Here is a 23,400-nt window from a genome sequence, read left to right as displayed (position 1 = left end):
AAAAACGAGCCCCTCGAAAAATTCCTCTTGTTTTATTCATTCACTTAAGATCATAACAGTTTCATAAGTTACTAAAGAAAAAGCTAAATACACATCAGAAGCTTCTGAGGCGAATCAGCATCGACACATTCATTTAACACTATATAGCTAAATGTTATAAAATAGATAGACCTGAAAGGTCACTTTCAAAAACAAAATGACCCAAAGGGTCACTTTCACTGGTAATAACTTTTGTAAATGAAGAAAAAAAAATAATAAAATAAACACAAGGCAGGATGACTGCCACTGCTGAAAAAATATGGAACCAGTTGCCTAAGTGTGGAACATGCCAATTACAATTAGTCAATAGCAACTAATCAGTACCCAATTACAACACAAGAAGTTCACTTTAGCCAGTTTAATACATTCCAACAGGAGGTCCCAATGATGCCATTTCATCACACCACTCCGCTAGTAGTATTTACGGAAGTGTGACATCCTCCGTGTGGCCTTCTGTTTGCCAGTTTGATAGTGTATAACATGGCACAATGTCTAAAATCACTGGCACGGTGCATGCATGAACCTTGCATTTCATTCTTTTGTAAATAATCCACTGCCACCAATTTCTTGTGCCATACAGTGTCTACAGTTGGGATGTTCTCAGTTACAAAGTCATCTCTTAGTGTACAACAAATGCCGACAGAATTTCTGGATATTATCCTATCACTATAGCTAGCCACAAGGTGCACTGCAGCATGTTTTGAAATTGCAAAAAAAAAAAAAAATGATCATGATCTGTAGACAGTGCCACCAAGAACATGCGAGCCAAATATTATTCTACTGCATACAACAGGGAGCCCACAATCACATACGAAAGATCACCTACTCTTGCCAGTGACTTTCAAAGACCCCTCTTTTAATATATCACTTATGACATCAAAGACCCGTGAGACAACTCATAGTTGTCAATATGTTCATGACCATGAGTTACTTCTGATTTTCTAGCAAAAGGGGAAATGAAGTTTGTTAACTCATTAACTCTTTCATTACTGCACCTATAGAATGTAGGTCACCGGTGACCTGAACGCACCGAGCAAGAATTAAAAAATACGGGGGCTCCTATCAACTAGTTGCACCATCTAGCACATTCTGTAAGCACTAATGTTTCGTTTCCTGCATAGTTAGTGTTTTTCCCGAGCGGGGGCAATTTTTTAACAGCGACTCAAAATAGCGGTTCACTTGGTTTGTTCACGAAGATGGCAGATGACCTGGTAGCGAGACCCACTCAGAAATGCTGTTCTTTGGATGATTCTGTCATGTCCACAAGCGATGTTTCTGCTGTTTCTAGCAGAAGTGATTCTGAGGATAGTGTCAAATTATGGAAATATAGTTCGGATTATCAAAACACGTAGAACGAGCCCAGATCGTAGTCAGGTGTAGATCAGAAAGAACGTTTTGCTTTATGGCACGTCATTTTTTATGGCGATTGAAATGTCATGAAGATGTTGGCACTATTATATCTTCTATCTGTAGTGTCTCAACAGTATATGGTGCAGATTTGGTGACATCACCTTTAACCAGTAGAGAGTAACGTTCAGCCCAAGGAGGATACCCAGCCACAACCTCGAAGTAGTGTTGCGCAGTGAAGAGATATGTGTCACAGGGAAAACGGCTTCTTGGGCATCTTCTTCATAGCAGAAGTAATAAACAGGACTCGTGTTAACTAAAATCAGCATGCATGGTAGCAAATCTTGTAGAAGCAGTCTTATGTCAAAGATGATGGTTCCTGGGAAATGATCATGGCTGCAGACATGGGGAATTTCGTTTGTGTTCTGATCTATTTGGGCATCATCGAACTTCCAGAACTACACCTCCCCAAAACGAGTACATTCAGAACAAGTCCTACTGATTTACGAAGCCGAGAAGATGCAAAAAATGCTATGAGGACAAGAAACCTGACTACCAGACAAATGTCACTTGTAAAGGCTGTTTTGCCCAGTGGCACAACCACCTTAGAAAACAAATTTTTTTTTTACATCTTAGAGCTTTCAGACTTGGTTCCACGTATTTCGATAGTGTCAGACATTGAAATGTGAAGACTTTTTTGTAGCTTACACGTTTAAGATATTTTTGTTGTCTGCGGTGAAGTCATACTTTAGGATGTTTTGGTGCTGTATTCAGTGCTACCTTTTGGTATCTGAATTTGTGGCTATGTTGCTATTTAGCATAGTTTGCTAAAATACCTATAGTTCAATAGGTAATTTATTCTTATTCTTAACTATATCGATTGTATTACTGTGTTTGGAAAATTTGTAGAGGGAAAAAATATAACTGTGTAACCTGATGGAATAATGCAGCTTTCGCTCGACAGAAAAGAAAAATTGGTGACTCATAAGCTTTTTTTAGCTAAATCATTCAAACTTTCCTCTCATATATAGAAAACTGTTGAACAAACATTTTGTATATTTCAAATTATTTTTCGTCTTTTCCTCTTTCTTGTTGGGGGCACATTAGAAATGCTCTATGCAATGTTCAATAAATCTTGTATTTCATAAATATTCTAGCATATGTTATACCCTAATACAACCTTTTTAGAGTAATACCATTGAAAAGTACAATCACTTAACTTTATATTGATGTATAATACTGCACTGTATCTATAATATTATTCATAACAAAAAATAATTACTAAAACATACAAAACGTGGCCAATTTTCCCACTGTAACGAAAAAAATTAAACTAATCCAATCACCACTCTTTTCTCACTAACACCTTTGTCAGATAAAAGCCTTGAAGTGTTACGATAACTGCACCACAGGAAAAGCAAGAGAGCAATACTAAGCAAGAAAAGGTAAAGAACTCACAACTGCTGACTAAGTTTGCGAGAAGCACTTATCAGAGATTGATATAGAGAGGTGGTGGTATTACGGCGTGGTCAAAAATTGACCCACAGGATGCAGAAATAGGCTAAGTACATTCCATGCACTTCGTTTTCTTAGCAACCTCCTATGGATCGTCAAACACCTGAAGCAATACACTATCCCAGGAACTGGTGGTTCCCATCAGTGGCAATTCATCAAAGGCACGAAGGGAAAGCAGTAATAAGAACAATCTAAATATGAACTGACGGCATGTAGGGGAAGTTCCATTATTCGTTGGAACAAATGATACCTAAGCTATTGAGTTTAAGTTGTATAAAAATTACAGTTTTCGTGTTCCACAAAATATGTCATGCAGGTAATTTCCCTGTATGTGACACCTTTTTTTTCTCACTAATTTACCAAATTTGGAGCCAGCGAGGAGGCCCAAGATACACCCATTCGCATGTAAAATGCTAGCTGTGAATCAATACCGAATGGCCTTGAACCGACGAACTTTATCAGACAGCACAATGTGCACGTTTTTCCTTATCCGCTAGCAGACTCTCACTACAGATGGTGTGTCAGTGCAGAGCCTGTTTCCGTGACTTTAATGGGACACCTGAGTGAGCGCTGTTTCGCCTCTTCAAGTACTCTTGCTCCATGGGCAGGGCACTGCTGTCAGCTATGTTTCCACGGAGAAGACACAAACTGAGAAGGAGTGGGGAAGGTAAAAACTGTGCTCTGTATATTCACATTAATGCTAGACTCTTTTAAAAAACTTTTGCAAGAATATATTCATTCAAGGACACAACACTTATTCCAGTGTCTTCTCAGTAAAAAAAAGAAGTGTTGCAAGGCCCCTTTAATACTTTTCTTCAGTGCCATGCAAAACAGAGGTAAATATCAGATGTACAGCAACTTCCAATCTTACCATGAGCTCTTCGAAGAACTGTGAATAGTAAGATGAAGATTGAAAATCTTCTAAAGCCCCTGCAAACTGGGACTCTGTGTTTGACTTTTCTCTCTTCAGGCTAGAATCAAAATGGAATGCATACTTAAAAACACAAGCATTTATATATAGTCAAGAACAATACTTCCACATTCACAATTCTAACAAAAGCAAATTGCTCCCTGTTGATAAAATACACTCCATTACAAGAACAGGATTTGTCAATCTTGGAAAAACAGTTTGCTGCTACCATCCACATGAATCCCTGAATCAGCCCTTGGCCTTCAGCCTCAAGTGTCTTGCAGTAGCACAGGTAAGACCTGCTGCACAGTAGTATGCTAATAATCTCCACTGCCAGACAGGCTGCCATTGGAAACCTGGCGAAGCTCAGCACTACAATTTTCCAAAGTGACGCTAGTTTGACCATGCTACCTAATCAATTTTGCCTGCCTGGGGTTCCTTAATGTACATGCAAGGCATGGTCTACTAATGCCAATGACCAATGCAATTATGCCAAAGGCAGTTATTAATCCAAACTTTTTTTTAATTGAATGTTCGAATTCATTTGCTATGGTTTTTCCAAAATGTTCCTGTTCAGATGGAGTACCAAGTTGGCAGGAAAGATCAGTTCAGTTCTTCGGTACTGGGAAAAAATAAGTTTTATTTCGATCTTGCACCAACTTTGTTGAGTTGGAATGGCAAATACATTGTGCGCCCTTGACATATTCGGCTTCTGCTTCATAAGCAAAATGCAGAAAATGTGCACAATGGTGCTCTAAGTAAGGATTACTTATCTGCCTTGAAGGTGACTTGTTATGCATTTCCTAACTGACAAACACACAGCTTACAAAACATTCAAATTGCACCGATGGCCTAACATTGGTAATTTTTAAGTTACTAGGTGAATCTTAGCTGTTGGGCTGCTAAATAATCCATCAGTGCTTTCTTTTGTCCGTCCTTCTCATGAATCTTGGGCAGTAAAGCTATTACTATTTTTTAAATGCATATTTTTGATAGAGAATTAGAAAGAGTTGCTGCAGACACACCTCATACATACAGGTGAGCCCTCAACAACAGCAATAGCATGGGGACGTACTTATCTAAAATCTCCTGTGCTGGACAGAGCTATCTTGTAATACAGGGTGCTTTTTTAAAACAATACAGCTACTTTATAGAAATCCTGTGAGAGTAAGGCTCCTGTCATTTTTGCACACAAACTCTACATCGAGGTGGAAATACTTTGCCCCAGCTGAAATGACACTGTTGACACTAATTAAAAAAAGGTTTTTGAATTAGCCTTTTAATTATTGACTTGAGGGCAGTTGTTTATATTAGAAAGTTATAGTGCATGACAATTTATGGCATGCCCATTTTTTAGAAATCACAGAAGTTGCATGTAATTCAAGATATTCATCATAGAATTTTCAGGGTGATATCGAAACTTAACGCGCCCGGCACGCATGAATTGCAACCACTCTGTTACGTCAGACCGGAACTGCCTGTGGCAAGGAAGTGATGAAACTTGAATGAAGGTGTGTCGTGGCCATATCTTTGCGTCAAAAGTGGCAAATTATCTCACTTGGCCAGCGGATTGCCTTACCTTATTTGTGTGTGGTGTTTGGTGCTTATCTGTTTGTTTTGAGCTGTGAGCAAGAAAACCGCATTATCAACCTTTTCTTTCTCTGTGCAGCATAAAACACAGGGGAAGCCACTGCAGTGTTTCTTCTCGCAGACAGGCAAAATAGTTTTTCGTGCCTGTTTATAGTTTAAGAAAGAAACAGATAAGCACCACACACCACATGCAAACAATAAGCTGTCTACTTGTGTATTTCAGGATGCTTGCCGATTTTCCTGACCAAATTCTGCTTCGGTGTCCTTTGAATAAAATTTTGTCACTTCCTTGTCACGTGTAGTTCCGGTCTTACGCAACAGAGAGGCCATGTTTCCTCTACGCCAGGCGCCGTCAGTTTCGATATCGCCCTTAATAATAGATGATGAATATTTTGAATTACATGCAAATTTCGTGATTTCTAAAAAAAATGGTTATACCGAAAACTGGCACGCACTACGATTTTCGAATTAAAAGATTGCCCTCAAGTGACTAATTAAGAAGTGAATTAACAAGTTGTTAATTAGTCACATCAACGTCATCTTAGTTGCAATGAAGTATTTCCGCCTCGACATGGAGCTAGTGTGCGAAAACGACCAGGCCTGTTTGTCATAGAAATTTTCTAAAAAATATGTACTGTATATCACTTGATAAGGCTGACATTACTCGCACTACAAATAGCAGTGTGATAGCTGATTAGCAAAGTTTCGGTTATTACCTTTGTAACAATTCATTGTAAGGCACATTTACCAATTGCACAATTGAAGTCAAGCAGTAATTAAGTCACATTGATTCAGTACATGTCCTAATAAATACAAGTTTTAAGGAATAGTACATTACAAAAATATGTAGCCAAATACATTGATGTTTCAGTTAATGTCAATAAAATATACTATGGAAAAAAAAAAGGCGTAGTCATACCTGAGGTCAAGCTCAGAAGTGTTCATGGGTAAGGGCATATAGTCAGGTCCAGTTTTTTCTTCAAATTTAGTAAGCAGTGCCTTGACCTAAAAGGGTTCATTATTGAGCAATTTAAAAGCAGCCACAGCTGTGTTTACTTGAAGACATATTTCTGAAGCACTGTGCTCTAGGAGCAAAACAACTTACAGTTTCAGCCATGTGCTGCTGCACAAGATCATCATTTTCATTTTTGATCCGCTTAATAAAGTCATTCAGGGATACCTATGAAAAAGTAAATAACATAAGTGAGTAGCCAGTATCATGAAGTGTGTGCAAACACAGCACAGCACCAGTAAGTGATTGTTTACTTGGGAAAATACATAAGCCTACCACAGGTCAAGATAACAATGATTTCCATCGGGTTACATTTTATTATCACTCACTGATATAGAACAGCTGGTTTTGTTGAGATGCATGCTGACAGAGCTCGTGCCAATGACGAAGCACAAACAGAAAGGGGACAAAAATCATTACGTTATACTAATCATGCCTTGCTATTTAGGAAAAGCAAAAGAGAATAAAGGGGCACAGTATAATTGCAGGGAAAATATTGTAACTTCCATGTCCCTCACTCAGCATACAGTAGAAATCCACTGAATCAGGATGAACGCAAAGTTATAAGCCACTGTTGCATCTTTGTAACTTTTCTATATTTGAATGTTTTCCCAAAAAATATTGCTTTTACAAGAGCTAGTAAAGATTTTACAAGAGCTAGGAAAGATGAGAGAAATTTTCATAAACTTTTGAGAAAAAAGCAGGTCTTCACAAACGTGCCTGTAACTGCATACATACAACACTGCATGGGGAGGCTAATGTGTGATGGAAAGACACTTAAGAAAAAGAAAAGCACAAATTAAAGCATCTTCAAGGACAGAGACAAGCATTAGTCTCAGTCTTTGCTACAGATTGAAGGACTGAGGACAATCGCAATGCATTAGACAATGACATGAAGTAAGGTGCACAGTTTTATTGGTTGTATATATTGCTGTAAACATTCACTTAGTATTAAATTAACAAGCATGGTCTTATACACACAAGGGCAAATGTGAAAAGATCTCACTCAATGACTATGAACATTCACTGCCACAATGCCGATGTGATTGATGGATCATGTTGCCTCTTGCTCAGCGCATCTCTGAAACAACGTGACCTCCAATACTAGGCATGTGGGAAGACAGCACACGAGCCACCAGCTATCTAGGTTGACCCAACCTTTGCTAACACTGGCTTGGGGGCTGCCCATGCGTTGCGCTGCGTGGACCACAAGCATAACTGCCACAGTTGGGCTGACTAGAGGATTAGACAATGACCTGCCAGAAACCCTCAACAGCACGCTAGCTCAGCACCCCCCATCACTCTCTACTAGGTGCTGTGGCCGACCACTTGCCTTGCTATTTTTTACCACATACTCTGTAAGACTTTCAACAGTATATACACAAGGTTTACTTGCTTCCTGCAGAGTTAGAGTACCTTCATGCATCAAGTTTAAGAGTGGCCATTGTTGGAAGCTTCCTGGACACACCGGACATGGCAGATGCAAAGGAGAAAGGATGTAAACAAGCGCTGATGAGCTCGATGAGCTCACGACTCTTTCCATACTGTGCCTCAACAACTTGATCAATTTGATACACAGCTTTTCGACTGGCTGTTAAACATTCTCATCAGAAATCTTCCGTGAGCAATGCTATGCACCATACAAAATGAAGGCTTAACTTTGCTTTATAGTCATATATGGCCATTATTGGGACATTGTGGAGCCTTGGAAAGCAAAACTTCAACAGGTAGCACTACAGCTAAAGCTGGTGACATACGCATGCTGCAGTTCATTTGTAAAGCAACGAAAAAGTTTGTACTTTGTTTGACTTGATAAGAAATTTTAAAATAATAGAAACGGTGAAGACACAAGACATTTTATTGAGTTGTCTCATTTTTGGCGCTGATGTATACACTGCTATAGCCTCCATGGTGGTACACTGGTAATGGTGCTTGGCGGCTGACCCGAAAGAAGCTGGTCCAATCCTAGCTATGGCGGTTGCATTTCAATGGAGGCGAAATGCTAGAGGCCTGTGTGCTTAGTTAAGTGCATGTTAAGGGGCATTCACACAGGGAAGCTTTTCGTGGGGGATAAGGGTGGAGCCGAGAGACGTCTGCTGGTGGGGAGAATTCCACATGCAAGTCCCTCGCTCACATGGGTGAGGCAAATGGAGAGGGAGACCAGTGTTGCCAGACTACTCTGGTGACTTGTATCTTCAACATTACGTTTCACCAGTTGCTGACAACGAAAGCACCTGTGCAATTCGCGAGTGCAGGAAGCAACGCGGTATTGGGCCTGGGAGGAACAGCCAAGCATGGAAATAGGCTTTTGATATGTGCACTGATATATTAACACACCCACAAAGCAATTGTGATACGGTTGCTGTCCTCTGCAGGAGCGACAGGGACAATGTTGCTTAACACCAGCCCGAAAGCCTGCTGCTTCCCCTGCCAAGTAGGGATTGTTTGTTCCTTTTGATCAAAAAGTCCTCTCCTCCCCGGGAAGGCGCGGAGGGTCCGCGCTACCTTGAAAAACCATGATGTCATTGACATGGGATCCGTAATCTCTCCGTCGGCAGCCAAAATTTCTGCCCCGCGTGAATACCCCTTTGAAGAATCTCAGGTGGTTGGTATTTCTGGAGCCCTCCCCTATGGCGTGTTTCAAAATATCATGAGTTTGGCATGTCAAACCTCAGGAATTATTATTACGTGTATAGTACATTGCTTTAATGATACCTCAAGCATGGGTACATGTTCCAGAGTGCAACCTGTTATGACTATTGGGTTCAGATAACATCAAAGTACAATTTTCTCTTATTCCCACAGTAGGTTTTTTTTAATTTGTTAACGTCTTGACAATACATGTACAATTCATTGCGAAGAATGCATCTTACCATGTGCAGTTCTCACTCATGCAAGCACACAGAGTCGATTTCAAATTGACTTTCAACAGGAGTGTGACACTAGCAGTCTGATCTCTTACTTTTTTAACAATGCCTGAAAAATATGAAACAAAAAATCACCTTGAGCTTAGCTTCATGGAGTCCGTATGCCGTTTCACTTGAGAAGTTTCCACATTCCAAATCAAACGCCTAGAACGAACCCATAAAAAGTAGTAAGTAAGACTGTTTGGCATTTCATGACAAAGCAGCTGCACATACTTTGGTCTCATTCGGTACTGCGCATGAAAAAAATTGCGTCAATATGTCATGTTCCAAAGTTAGTGGATTTGGATCAGTTGGTGGTAATCCGTGATTACTTCTTGCACAAAACAATGGAGAAACAGCACAAGCATGCAAGCACTAACTGCCAAATGAAGTTTTAAGTTCACACCTACACAATTTGAAAAGATCACATTGACATCTCATTAAAGGGTTTGCACTTGTGTTGTGCCCCATTTCTTTCTTGAAGAAAGCAACCATGTCATATTCATGGACACAATTTTTTTTATCAGCATGTCATGGGGCAGGTCGAATTTTGTAATAGGAGCAGGGCTATGAGAAGTATTGAGATGAGAACTCTGAATTTCCTTAGGCTTTTCTTGCAGTTCTTTTTTATAAAGCCACCAAAAGTTCAGGACAAAGAAATTTTATTTTTTAGCCTTTAAATTTTGCCAAAGCAGCCAGGAACTATGCCAAAACCAATACACGAACACTGCAGTACGAAGAACATGCAGCAAAAGCTTTCAGAGCATGATGTTTGTGAGGATATGAAGCTACCTTGTTACTGATGCATCTGCTCCGAACTTAAAGGTGTAGTGTATAGTGTACAAGGTGATAGAAACATCACCTTGTACTTGAATTACAGCCTGAAGGCAGATCTACAAGGAAGGTTCTTTCGTATATTTCATGCCCGAAAAACTGAAGCTGTCAGGTGTAGAGTAGTTAGACACTAGATTTAAACACTAAATCAGTTTAGACTTATAAAGTATTTGTTAGGAACTCTATTGTTATTAATTTCACTATCATGGGCTCATCATTAGAAAAGAAAACAAAGGTCATATTTTCATTTTTGAATTTCGCACCAAAACGTCAGCACCTGGATTCCAGTCTCTTATTTTTGTATTTTGGCCACACTGGATGAACAAATTTTACTAAAACTTATTATTTTAAAGGGACCCTGCAACACTTTTTCAGCATGGTCAAAAAACGCTACCAATTGGTAGTCGAGGCTCCCGAGAACATGCGAGCTAAGCATTGCACAGCATGCGGGGTGGAATTTGCAATTAATTCTCAAAGTCAGCTAGAAATCGCCCTCTCTTCTCTCTACAAATGATGTTATTTATCCAAATCATCACTACACCATATACCCAAGTCCACAGCCATTGGCTGATTTCAGCATGTCGAACTGCATAGTTACCGTGGCCGCCGCGAGATGCTGCCATGTGCCTGTGCTTGTGATCACACTGAAAGTAAGCTGCGCGTTTGAAGAAAAAATGAAAAGAAAGTGCTCAACGTCAGGACACGCACTGACGAAGGGATGCATCTTCTTGCCCCCTTGTGATCCCCCTCCCTGCATAGCTTTCAGCGTGCGAGCTTGTACGAAAAGAGAAAGAAAGCACTTAAAGCGTGCGGCAAATCCCTGTAACTCCGCTCGTACTTGACAAATTCTGAACAATTTTGCGGCAGTCGATTTGTGAGGCAATAAGCTTTTTAAATGAAGCCATTAGACGATTACTAGGAAAAGTGTTGCAGGGCCTCTTTAAGTCTCTGGCTAATTTAGAACACAATGTAATCAATTACGTAGTCCCGAGCAAATACCGTCAAAGTCTATTATATTACAGCAAGTTGTTGTGGGAACCTCAAGGTGGTGTCACTACCGGTATTTTCTTTGCGCATCTTCTAACTTATCAAAGTGTATTCTTGTTGCAAGAGTGACGCTGTTATTGTGAAAGGGCAATTTACTAATATAAGAAAAATCATTTTTCTATTTATTGTCCCTAAAACTAAGCAGAGTATGACATCCCCCAACCAGTAGTGGCTGTGGGAGAATATTAGTTTAAGAAGTTAAAAAAAAAAGAGGGGGAGGGGTGGCAAGGCTGAGAAGCATGATAACATATTGCATGTTCCTAGAGCCAAGTGCAAAATTACAATTAATGGTGCCATATACTGCAGTGCAAAGACTATCTCAACGGTGCACTGTTTTGTCGTATATAGCTTTAATTACATACTGCTGTGCAGACACAACTGTATTCGTTCATTTTATTCCTTCAAGGTTTTCTAAGGAACCCTGAAATATTGATGAAGACATTGTCGTCTTCAGCCCCATAGAGTTTCCTAAAATTAACTAGAGGGGACTCTGGTGCTGTGATTGTTCAGCCACCGTGGGAATGATGGGTAGTACATGGATTTGCCTGATCTTTGTGCTTACGGCTTCAAACGCATTTGTGACTGTTTATTGCTGTGTTTTGGCGTTTGTTTCAGATAAAAGAATAGACCATTGTGAACTTTGTGACCACATTAGAATTGGTGAGCTAAAAAAGTTGAAGTGGTGAAGTGGAACTGCTGACTTTTGCTGAACTTCGTTTTGTGACAAAGCGGATACAGGCGCCGTGGAGCCAAGCGGAGCCAAAAGAACGAAGGTGAGATAAATCCGTGTACTACCCATCATTCCCATGCTGGCTGAAGCGCCATGCGTTGTAGCTCCCATAGACACTAATGCCAGACTTCCCTCTAGTAGGAAACTCTATGTTCAGCCCCAATCAACTGGTGGCTACTGTGGCTGGGAATAAAACAACATGACTTTGTGCATATTAACGGAAATGATATGGCTGCTGGGCCACTGAATGTGGCTGATACAGCAAATAGCAGTGAAAAATAATAACTTGCCTCAAAGGCTGCATCAACTCCAGACTTCTTGAGTCTTTCAAACTGTGCATCACTCAGAAAACCCGTGAGAGTTACCTTAGAAGACATAACATCTGAAAAAGGAGAAAGAATGCATAAAACTGCATATATTATCAGTTTTCATAGGTTCATAGAGAAAAGCATGCCAGTGTTATATGATTCTTCAGTCTCTGTGCACCATGCACTTAGTGTACATGGAACACGATACCCATGGAACTGCAAGCTGGGTGAGCTGGATAAATCTGGCAATGAAAAACGTGGTTTTCCGCTTATGCATGCAAATTTTTGGTAGGAGTACACTTAAAAAGCTGTGGCTGTGCCAAAACAAATGTTTTTAAAGGGGTGCTGAATCATTTTTCCAAGTGATCATTAAATGACCTCAGTATCGGAGTTTATTGCCTGACGAATTGATTGCCACAAAAATTTCCCAAATTCATCAAGAATGAGAGGAGCTACAGGGGTTTGTCAAGCGCTTTAAGCCGTTTTTTTCTCCTCTTGTCCCGACAAACGCACTGGAAGCTAAGCAGGGAGGGATGGCACAGGGGCAAGAAGCTATGTCAGCGCGCGTCATGACCTTGAGCACGCGTGATGAAACGCGATCACTCTCGACCCTGTCGTTATTTTTGTGCGCGAGTGTGGCTCACTGTGTAATGGCAGCAACTTCGCCATCATGTCGCGGCACGCGGTGTCAAGAAGCGAATCTGATCCGAACGCCACTCTTGGTTTGTGTAAGCTATCGGCCAATAGCAACAATCTACTGCATGACACCATACAGCAGCAGCCGGCAGCCCCAAAGAGAGTGAGGATGAGCCTTTGTATGAAACGAGGGCGCTTGAGAAAGTGGCAACTTCACGCTCCACTTGTAAATTCTCCTTGTCGTGCACCACTGCAAGATTTGTCTATGGTGTCATTGAAGCATCTGCTTTCCGCTGTATGTGTTTTTTCACCAAGCATGAATGATGGTTCAGGACTCTTTGAAGCTGTAAACTGTGTCCCTGCAGCCACGTCCCCCCGGCTAACCTCGTTGGTGTTTTATTTAAAAACCAAAGCCCCTGTCCTGTTGTCCTTGCTGTGACATTTCCACCGTTCTTTCACCTTAGTGCCAAGATGCCTGCTATCCAGACTGTTCACGGGTTCACATGTAAAAAAAATGGAAGGCTCTATGCAAGTGAAAACATGTGTACTTTAGGTTAGTACTTTGGAAGTATGTCTAATTGCTTATATTAATCAACATCATTTCAATAAAGCAGCTAATAATTAACATTAATAAAAATTAAGGCACATGCTTGACGTGTTTGACTCTCAGGTGGCCCAACAGGATCGTGCGATCATGATGTTTATCACCATGTGGCAATAAATAAAACCTACAGTGTGGTTAAAGGTTAAAGGGACACTAAAGGCAAGTAACAATTTATGTCAGAGTGAAAGCCCAATGTATGACAATTTCTAAAACGGCAATATTATCAACAGCAGTGCCCTACTTACCGAGAAATTAAGCTAAATGTATCACATGATGAGCGCCACGAGTGGGACATTTTCGAAGTGATCCCGATGACGTATGGAAGTCGGCCTACAATAAATCACTAGTAATCAAACTAGCAGCAGTAAAAAAAAGAACATTCCGAGCATCAAAAGACGTAATAAAATGCTGTTTGTTCGTTTGCGCTTGATTCGTGGAAAACAAAACCTCCGTGGCGTTGCCATGGGGAACGGCGCGCGCGTTTCAAAGGTTCCGTTTTCGCCGAACTGCGCCTCGCCCGTCTCAGTGGCAGTTTCGGGATCGCGTACTGCCGTGCGTGTTTTGCGCGCTCGTGAAAGTCGCTCTGACAGAAAGTTCGACAAAATGCCGCATGGGTGTGATATTGCCGGATGCCCGAATGGTGCACAACGCCAGTGCTGCAGCAAGGAAACCGGTGTGTCTTTTCACTGGGTGCCGCGGAATGAACCCTTACGCTCGAAGTGGCTTAGTGTCATGCCATTGCGCCAGTGTGCTAAACAGTCAAAACCTCTGCGTGTGTGCTCGCTGCACTTTCATACTGAGGATTACGAGACCAACCGCAACTTGGTGAAGGCTTTGAATGTGCCCATCCGAGCAAGTCTTTGCCGCAGCGCCGTTGTTGCTACTGTGGGTCCCGCTACTTCCGCTCGGCTGCTACTAGTGTCGGCGACCGCGCAGTAAAAGCGGGCAACGTTGGGCATGGCAGCAGTGACGTATAAAAGTCGTATTTTCAGGCGGGAGATTTGAAGCGCGCTAACGCGATGCGGACCACTAAAAATGTGATTTTATTTCAAAATAAGCACTTCCTTGGCACAAAAGCAGCACTACGAGGTTTTTGGACCGCTATTTCAGCAATCAACGTCGACTTAATATTTGCCTTTAGTGTCCCTTTAACATATCAAAACCTGCAAACAAATTGTTTTAAGCAATCAAGAAGGAGCACTAGGATTAGAGCTCTTCATAACAAACTTAATACCTACAGCAAACACAGGAGCTGTCTTGTCTTTGTTAGAGGTATATAAAAATTAAAGGTGTTTAAATATGTATTGTACTTTAGCAATCATCGACCCGACTTTTGACAAGGTCATGAAAAAAGATACTATGGAAGCTTTTCTTTTTTAAATATGTGTATATGAGTTCAACTTATACAAACAAATGCTCTCAGGTAGGAGTGTGCAAATGTCAAATTTTTAAATATAAATAGAATACGAATATCTAGCTTTGAATACTGAATCAAATATTGAATAATCAAGACAAGTGCTTCTTTCTCCACTAAACTTTCAACTTGTAATTATCTTGAAAAACATGCACTAGTAGGCTAGTAGCACAATATCGTCATCGCAAAAAAACATGTCCCTCTCTAGGCCTGACAAGAAGCGTATAATCGTGCAAAATAGCTGGGCTTGTAACTGATGGCCTAGGATCAATTTGCATATTGGACAAACTTCTCCTTTTTCTTTTGTTTTGTAAAACACATAGCACTGCATTAAAAAAATAAAAAAATAAAAGCTTTTGTACCCGCAGTGGTGGCTTAGCCATTATGGTGTTTCATTGGTAAGCACATGGCCATGGGTTCGATTCCCAGTCATGACAGCCGCATCTTGATAGAAAAAAAAAGTCTAAAAATGCCCTTGTATTTAGACTTAGGTGAGCATTAGGTAACCCCAGGTGAGCAAAATTAATCTTAAGTTCCGCACTATCACAATCACATTGTTGTTTCAACACGTAAAACCTCAGAATCTATTTATTCACAAAATTTTGCCCGTTTTCACTGACTGAAGGAGCCCTAAGTACAGTTTAAAACTCTATGCTGCTGGCAAGTGCACTGTTTTGTTGCTTTTGACTGCCTTTGCTTTCACTGTGGATGACCCTGACAATGGCATTAGCGACATTGGCGAAGAAGTGAGATGGCACAAATGGAGAACAGGCCTTTTAAGGAGCAGTTATCACAAGAGAAGATGTTGCATGTGTGAGATACCTAGGTGCAATGTGTGTTTGGGGGGACTGTAAAGGCACTGCTATGAACTCAGCATTACTATGCTCTTGCCAATGATGATGCCATAGTAAATGTTACCACTTGTACCAATGACAAGGTCTTTCTTGCTTTTTACCAAAGCACAAAAATATTCCAGCTCCATTGCACAACCGTACGCTACCATAAGATAATTCCAGAACTATGACAGGGATCACACAAAATGGCTGACATGGCGGCAGCTGCAGCAGATCACTTGTACAGCTTTGCAGTAGCTGCAGCCATGTAGAGCCAACCGTCACTAGCTGGCTGGTTGTGTGCAGTGTTGCCTACTAAGCTCACTCTGTCAGTGCTGGGACACTGACTGTACGGGATAAGCGGTTTTGCCCATGCGCAGCAAAACTTCTTCATGTCTACACTGCTCCTATTGTCCACAAGTGCAGTGAGTTCTTGTTGGGACAACATAGTGATGGCAAGCTGATTTTGTTTCTGCAAAGTGCACTTGAGGTGGTCCTGCACACGGTGGTGGTAATGAATGGTTGTGTGATATGTCAGGGTTCCCGCCTATTAAATTCACGCATTACGTTTACACCAGGGCCTTAAACCGCTAAGCCACATGTGCTGCCAAGCAGACAGTTGCTTGAAGAAGAAGATGCTTAGTGTGATAGAACTGTCTGTAAAGTTCCACAGGCACATTCATTGGTGGCAGTCCTCATGCCTCTATTTCTGATGCTCATCTGTACAGGCATCGCCACACTCGCACTCAAGTCTTCATCACTGGTCAAGTAGTGAAGCACTTATTGAAAAGCCGCATGATTGGAAGCTCTTGTCGGTAAAATACAGTTAAACGTTGATATAACGAACTTCAATATAATGAAATTCTCAGTACCATAACAAAGTATTTTTTTTTGTAACTTCATGTCTATAGAACACCATGTATTTTAAGCCTCCGCGCAACAAAGCGTGTCTATCTGTGATTTCAATGTAACGAAGTTTCACTGCTATCGCACAGGAAGACCAAGGCAATGAAATGAAGCTTCTGCTGGTACCAGCAGTGACATGGTTGACTTGCACGAGGCTTTTGTGAACATATTTTTCAAATCATGCGCCGTGTGACAGAGAGTGGCTGCTGTGTCTGCAGGAAATAAGTGCACCTCAATGCTCTCCTCGCCTCCGGAGCATGCGAATGACGTGTGGCACGCGGGAACACTGGCACATTGTATCGTGCACCACACAGCCTAGTTCTGTCTAGTGCGCCACACATGCCATGTCTAAACGCCCGGTTCGGTGCTTCTGTTATCACCATGTGTCAAGTAACAAGCAAGAGTAGCTGTAGAGGCTGTAGCAGTAAACGCAATAACTCTGCCTCTCGGTTATCTTGGAAGCGATCGCGATTGTTTAGGAAACGAACTTGCTCACAATGCTGGTATCTTGCAAGCCATCTCAATCGGCGAAAGAAAAGACGCTGCTTGGTGATATCACAGAGCTCATTCATTTTCTGTGACCTTGAATGCGAAAGAAGCTATTCTGGACTCTCTGAAGAATGGAATAAGTTCCCAGGAGAGAGAAATAAAAAATAACAGGTATATTCACTGCAAATGATAGTTTTTTTTTTTATAAGGGCAACGCTGGAGCTAGTTTTAAGAAGGCGACACAATTTTTGAAGCTGCTTGCAGTTACCAACTACACCGCTAATCAGCTCTGTAAGATTATGTCAACATTTTGTAATAAAGCCGACTTATAACACTTTAGATGAACCAATGCATAGCGATGACGGAAATTAACAATGCTGGCATGGGTCACACTTGCTCAATTCGGTGTGCAATATCACAAAATAGGAAACATAACCATAAACGGAGGTGCCATAATTCATCTTTGTGCCGTGCTTTCATGAGATTTTACACCGCAGCTCCTTCATTTTTGTAGTGCCTGACAGTTTCTGATGCTGCACATTCAGTGGACAGAGTGAAAACTGAGTACCTAGTTCGGTTCAATGAACCAGACAGCATTGGCATCACACCACTCTGGGCAACACCCAAGCTTTTGAAGACAAGCAACAGCAGCAGAATAGGTACGATAGCTTCACTTAACCCATATTACCACAGTGCGTTGGACCTGTTTTCTTTCGGCTTTACGCATTATTTACCGGCTGTGAAGAGGACTTCACCAGTGCAACATCAAATCATAATCACACAACCTCACGTTTAACCAAATTTACTTTTTTTTAAAGGAGTACCCGACACAAAAATTTTGCATCTTCTTTTTTCTGTTGCAATAAGTAGCTAACGACTTACTTATCACGACTGGAAACTTCGTTTGCTCGAGTACATGACGGTGTGGGGATGTTATCACCCCCTGTAAAGATGTTTGTGCCTCATAGCGCACGCGCATCTCGCGGATAGGCTGCAGCGGCCGTCGAGCAAGCAGTGGTGCTGTGCTCGCGCACGTTAGGGTTAGCGCGGTGGCGCCGGCAGCGCTGCCTGCGGGAAAAGCTAGGCCGGCGGACAGAACACAGCAGGGCCAGGGAGGCTCTTTTGGGTTTGGCGGCGTGCATGGATGGACGTCTCCCATGGTGGGTCCGTGGGGGACGATACCGCGGCTCGTTTCCCTCGGGCCCCTCGTGGTGAGTCGTGCATCGGCGACACCACATGCGCAGTGCATTATATGTCTTATGTTGTCTTGAGTGTGTGTTATGTTTTCCCGGTATTCAGTGTCATTGTATAAGGTTTAGCGTGTTACTAGTTTGTGTATTAGATTCGGCAGGCGAGCTCGCCATATGTAAAAGAGGTTAATAAATGTGCACGTGTTGGTTTGCCCGACGGCGTCTGCTGTCTCCGTGTGTTCCGAGAGCGGCGATATCTGCAGACGCCACAACGGTTAATTATTTGGAGACGGTTTTATAGCACCCAGTCGCAGTTTCACTTTTAAAGAGCACTGAGTGAGGCGGGACCCAAAATGGTTTTCATGTAAACATAGCTGGCTATGTGAGCACACAAATCCGCATTCATATGAGTGCTGCATTGACAACTCTTTTCAATGAAGGCTCCCTGGGTGCTGCTACAATACCCTCTGGGATGTTGTAAATATCCTGCTGACCAAAACAAAAAATTCACTGCCGAGGCAAGGATATCAGACTTTGCCTTCATGTCTATGTCCATAAAAGAGGCGCCCCCTCTTTCTGTTGAAAAAGTCTGCTAGGAGAGAGTGCTCGCAAAGATCATGGCAGCCAACACAATCTCATGATGCAGGTGGCTGTTCGCTAAAAAACCAAGTTGGTGCCGATGTTGTGAGGTGGGGCATTTAGTGTGCGGCAGACACGTTAATAGATTTTAAGTATGTTCTAGGCTATATTAGCCATTGATATCTGGCAGCTGATGCGTGTATGTCTACACAAATTTGTCCAAGTTATCTCACCTTCAAAATTGTGTGTCAGTACTCCTTTAACCCCCCAAATATCGGTCTTTTTTCAAACTGCCATATTACTGAAGTATTCTAGTGCCACTTTTTATGTAAAAATCAATCCTTCGGCACCTATACCATGCAGAAAAGGTCAAATTTTAAGTAATGAAGTCTCAATACAATAATGTAAATTGCCGATTTTACCGACTTCAGCATATCGAGCTTTAACTCTATTCATACATAATATTCTATCTTTTCGAAGCTCATGACCAAGCAGTGAAGAGCAGGCCTTGAGCCATAAATGCCATAGCGGATGATGCGCACTGCATAATTGCAGCTATATGGCTAGTCTGCGGACTGTGCAGATTAGTAAAATTTCTTTATTACATCACATCTGCTGAACTCAGAACACACACATATATAAAACATACAGCTGAAGTAAAAAAATACTAAAATCTAGCAAAAAGTACTAAATATTGCTAGTTACAACCACATGTAGAAATAATGAAGAACAGAGAAATGAAACAGAGGCAATAAGACAACCTGACACCAGTGGAAGTCTTTTCTCCCAATGCAAGCGGTAATCTATTTGACCCTTTTCCTTTTCTGGCATCAAAGCCCTGCCATGGTGGTCTAGTGGTTATGGCGCTCGAGTGCTGACCCGAAGGTAGCGGGATGGAATTCCAGTCGTGGCGACTGCATTTTCGATGGAGGCAAAAATGTTTGAGGCCCGTGTACTTAGATTTAGTTGCACGTTAAAGAACCCCAGGTGGTCGAAATTTCCGAAGCCCTACACTACAGCGCCTCTCATAATCATATCGTCGTTTTGGGACGTTAAACCCCAGATATTATTAAATTATTATTTTCTGGCATCAAAAACAATTCATTGCAAAATAAGAACTTGTCGCTGGGCTAGTTGGTGTAAACTTGACGACATCTCCATTTTAGCATTAAAAGGACAAACACATCAAAGACCAGAGTTGTGAGTAGCACCTATCCTGTTGTCTTTCATGCGTTTGTCCTTTTAGCGCTAAAATGAATATGTCGTCAAATTCATTGCAACACTGCTTAATGAGTTACAAAACTTTCTGTTACTTTGGGGTGAAGTTCTTTTGTACTACAGTATATATGTTTATTGTAACTATCAAACTTAATTTTTTTATTTCAAGAAATCTTAGAACATGTACTGGGATATATGCCAAATGATACCTTAAAGGGGCACTAAAATGCAAATAACAATTAAGGCTATAGTAAAAAATTATTTCTCGAAGATGTTTAATACTTCAGTATTATTGACAGCAGCACTTTAGTAATCGAGAAGTCATTGTAAATGTAGGTCACGATTTGAGAGTCCAGCAAGACATTCTAAGTCTGCTGGACAATAATGCAGCAACTCCTCAGTGCCACGTCTCTCACTAATGCACATGACCACTCATGCTAAAAAAAAATCATTGCAGTGCGTTGTAAGGCATAATAAGATCCTAGTTGTGCATTTGATTCTTGGCACAAACAAAATTTTCGCGTTACCCGTGACAATGACACAGGTGGTTGAAAGGGTTTTTTTCAACCAGCCTTGCACCATCTGAGTTCTCACATTTTAGTTGTTTTGTTATTGCATAGTGCTGTGCTGGCTTTGCTTAGTTGTGAAACTCACTCAAACAGCAAGAAAGGGAATACGTTGTGTCCATGTGATGTCATTTGCGCATGATGTGTTTTATGTAAGAAATCATAGTGCCATGATGGCATACATGATATCACAGCTCAATCAGGGATGGGAATCAGGGATTGCACTAGGGGATGCAATATGGGCATTTTTTTTAATTAAGCATTTTCTTGCTATGAAACAAGCCCTATGATATTTCTAGAATAGTATTTTAGCAGTCTACATTGACTGGCCAGAACAACTGGCCAGAACGTGTCACAAGACACTGGTGGAAGTAGAAAGACTGAATAATAGTGACAGAAATGAACATTCTCTTTGCAATTTGAATAGGATATGTATTTTTAAGTTGTGTCTGAGAGTCACGAAAACCAGCAAGTTGCACCGTCTAGCGGACAAGCCTTGGTACAGAGCGAATGAATAATTCGGATTACTGCACGTAGTGTGCTGTTGTTTAGGCACACCACAATTCATGCTTAAAATGACAGTCTGTATATTATTAGGCATTCCTGCTTTATTCTATGATTATGTATTATGAAGTAAAAGGAGTTGACGCTGAGAAGCAGCACTGCCTTTGTGGCAACTAGGGGAACCATGTTGAGCTGTGGAAGGTGCTCGCGGCGTGCATGCACGCACAGTAAACTGAATCGCACGATGACTAACCGCTATCACGCTCACCTAACACTGTTTGTGGCATGTGTCATGCGTATGACTTTGTAGGAGCTGCAGATCAAAAAATTCTGATAAAAAATGTTTCCCGGTGTTTTCTGTGTTCCTGCGCCATAATTAGACACTCTGATCGGTAAGCTTGCTGTTGCACTAAAGAAAGTAGGCACCATAAAAATTGTTGTAAGTTCCTTTAAGCTAATCCTTTAGTGTGTACAACATAGAACTAATCAACATTCTCAAGCACATATTTGCATAATATCAAAGAAGCGAAAATGGCCTAGAACATGGTGGTAACAGTACCATCAACTTCTTTATCAAAATTTTATTGCTATCTGCAAAGAGGTTTTTACTCAATGGCACCAATAATCGTACATAAAATCCTTGCTTTGGGTTGTCATATGATAGGTAATACACTCGGATTAGGTAATTTAATAATATAATAACTCTTGTGGTTTTATGCCCCAAAACCATACTATGACTATGAGAGACGCCAGAGTGCAGGGCTCTGGAAATATCAACCACCTGAGGTTCTTTAACGTGCACCTAAATCTAAACACACGGGCCTCGAGCATTTTGCCTCCATCGAAATGCGACTGCGGCTGCTGGGATTCAATCCTGCGACCCACGGGCCAGCTGTTGAGCACCATAACCACTAGACCACTACAGCGAGAAGGACTAGGTAATTTAATAACCATAGAAGAATTACCTTTGGCTGTGGCCATGCAGTTTTCAAAGAGTTTATTCACAGCCCTTTCATTCTTCAGCTGTATTGAGTCCACCAAAAGGTTCAGGGATTGCTATATATGAAAGGAAAATTAGTATGTACAATAATGTAGTAATGTACCGTATTTTCTTGCATATAACTCGTTCCTGCATATAACCCACTCCCCCACTTTTCAAGCATATTTTGCAGTTTTTATTGGTGCGGGTTATGTGCAAGAAAATACAGTAACTACTACGGGCAGTTTTTAGTTAAGATAAGCAAACTATTAGCCCACACAACCACCCTAAATTATTCGACAAGATCTTACATTGTTCTCACCATGAGCTGCCCAAAAGTAACCCAAGCTTCATGTCACTGGGCAGTTAAGTAAACGGTCAACATTTTTCTGCACTAGTTCTCCATTATGGCATGCATGATGCATGGAAGTTCACACTGTGCGAATGCAGCAAATTGCTTACACCCGCAATTGTGGTTTTACGTCCCAAAACCAAGGGATAGTACCCTTGGCAGCATCAACCGACTGGCTGACTGACTCGACTTGACCTGACCAACTGACTAAACGTATCTGTGTAAAAGGTAATAACGCAACGCAAGGTGAAGAAAACAAGAGGTACAGGCAAGAGCATATATGCTTGGATTTAGCACACAATCATCTTGCATTTGTCAGGTCACAAAGTGGAGTTGTACACTGCTTAACATATGTTAACATCTGAAGCACATAGAGGTGCTTTAAGCAAGGGTAGAACCAGTCTTATTCAGCACTATCTATTTTGTTGAGACTTTGATATGAATATAGTCTTGCAGTCTCTTTTTCATCTGGATGCTATTTCTGTACTATACTCCATCCCAGAAGTTCCCTTCAGCACTGCTACTGTTGCACCTACTGCAGCTGGTGCCCTCCGCTTCGAATTTATCAAGTCTTTATTTATCAAGAATTTATCAAGAATTTATGCGCTGTGTGACCCGTAAGTTACAAGCTGACACTTGTATGTGCTTTAGATTAATGTGCTGACGCTTTGACAGCAATGTATTCGTGACTATATTGCTCTGATTCCAAGAACAATTATCAAATTCTCGGCGCGTTAGGCTTAGCAGGCCTGGCTAAACAAACAGCTGATATCACAAATAACGACAAAATGTACCTGATGCTTTGTCCTCAGCAAGAGATGGCACAAAGCGATGGCTCATTTCACCATTGATATGTTGCTGCCAGCGCTGTGCGCGAATAGCAAGTGCAAGT

General features: G+C 41.3%; 1 protein-coding gene across 2 annotated transcripts in view; it reads right to left on the bottom strand.

Moving 5' to 3' along the window:
* The window catches only part of LOC119400931 (guanylate-binding protein 1), a 125,700-nt gene that overhangs the window by 10,469 nt on the left and 91,831 nt on the right, over nt 1-23,400 (bottom strand). For both annotated transcript variants that reach the window (XM_037667819.2, XM_037667826.2), the window contains 6 exons: nt 22,143-22,233; nt 12,221-12,312; nt 9,416-9,484; nt 6,507-6,581; nt 6,321-6,406; nt 3,773-3,872 (listed from right to left, as the gene is read on the bottom strand). In XM_037667819.2, coding sequence (XP_037523747.1) covers nt 3,773-3,872; nt 6,321-6,406; nt 6,507-6,581; nt 9,416-9,484; nt 12,221-12,312; nt 22,143-22,233 — 513 coding nt within the window. The remainder of the gene's footprint in view (nt 1-3,772; nt 3,873-6,320; nt 6,407-6,506; nt 6,582-9,415; nt 9,485-12,220; nt 12,313-22,142; nt 22,234-23,400) is intronic.

The sequence above is a fragment of the Rhipicephalus sanguineus genome, chromosome 1 (genome assembly GCF_013339695.2).
Source record: "Rhipicephalus sanguineus isolate Rsan-2018 chromosome 1, BIME_Rsan_1.4, whole genome shotgun sequence".
Taxonomy (NCBI): Eukaryota; Metazoa; Arthropoda; class Arachnida; order Ixodida; family Ixodidae; genus Rhipicephalus; species Rhipicephalus sanguineus.
The sequence above is the reverse complement of the archived record's forward strand: the minus strand, read 5'-3'. Positions and strand labels throughout refer to the sequence as shown.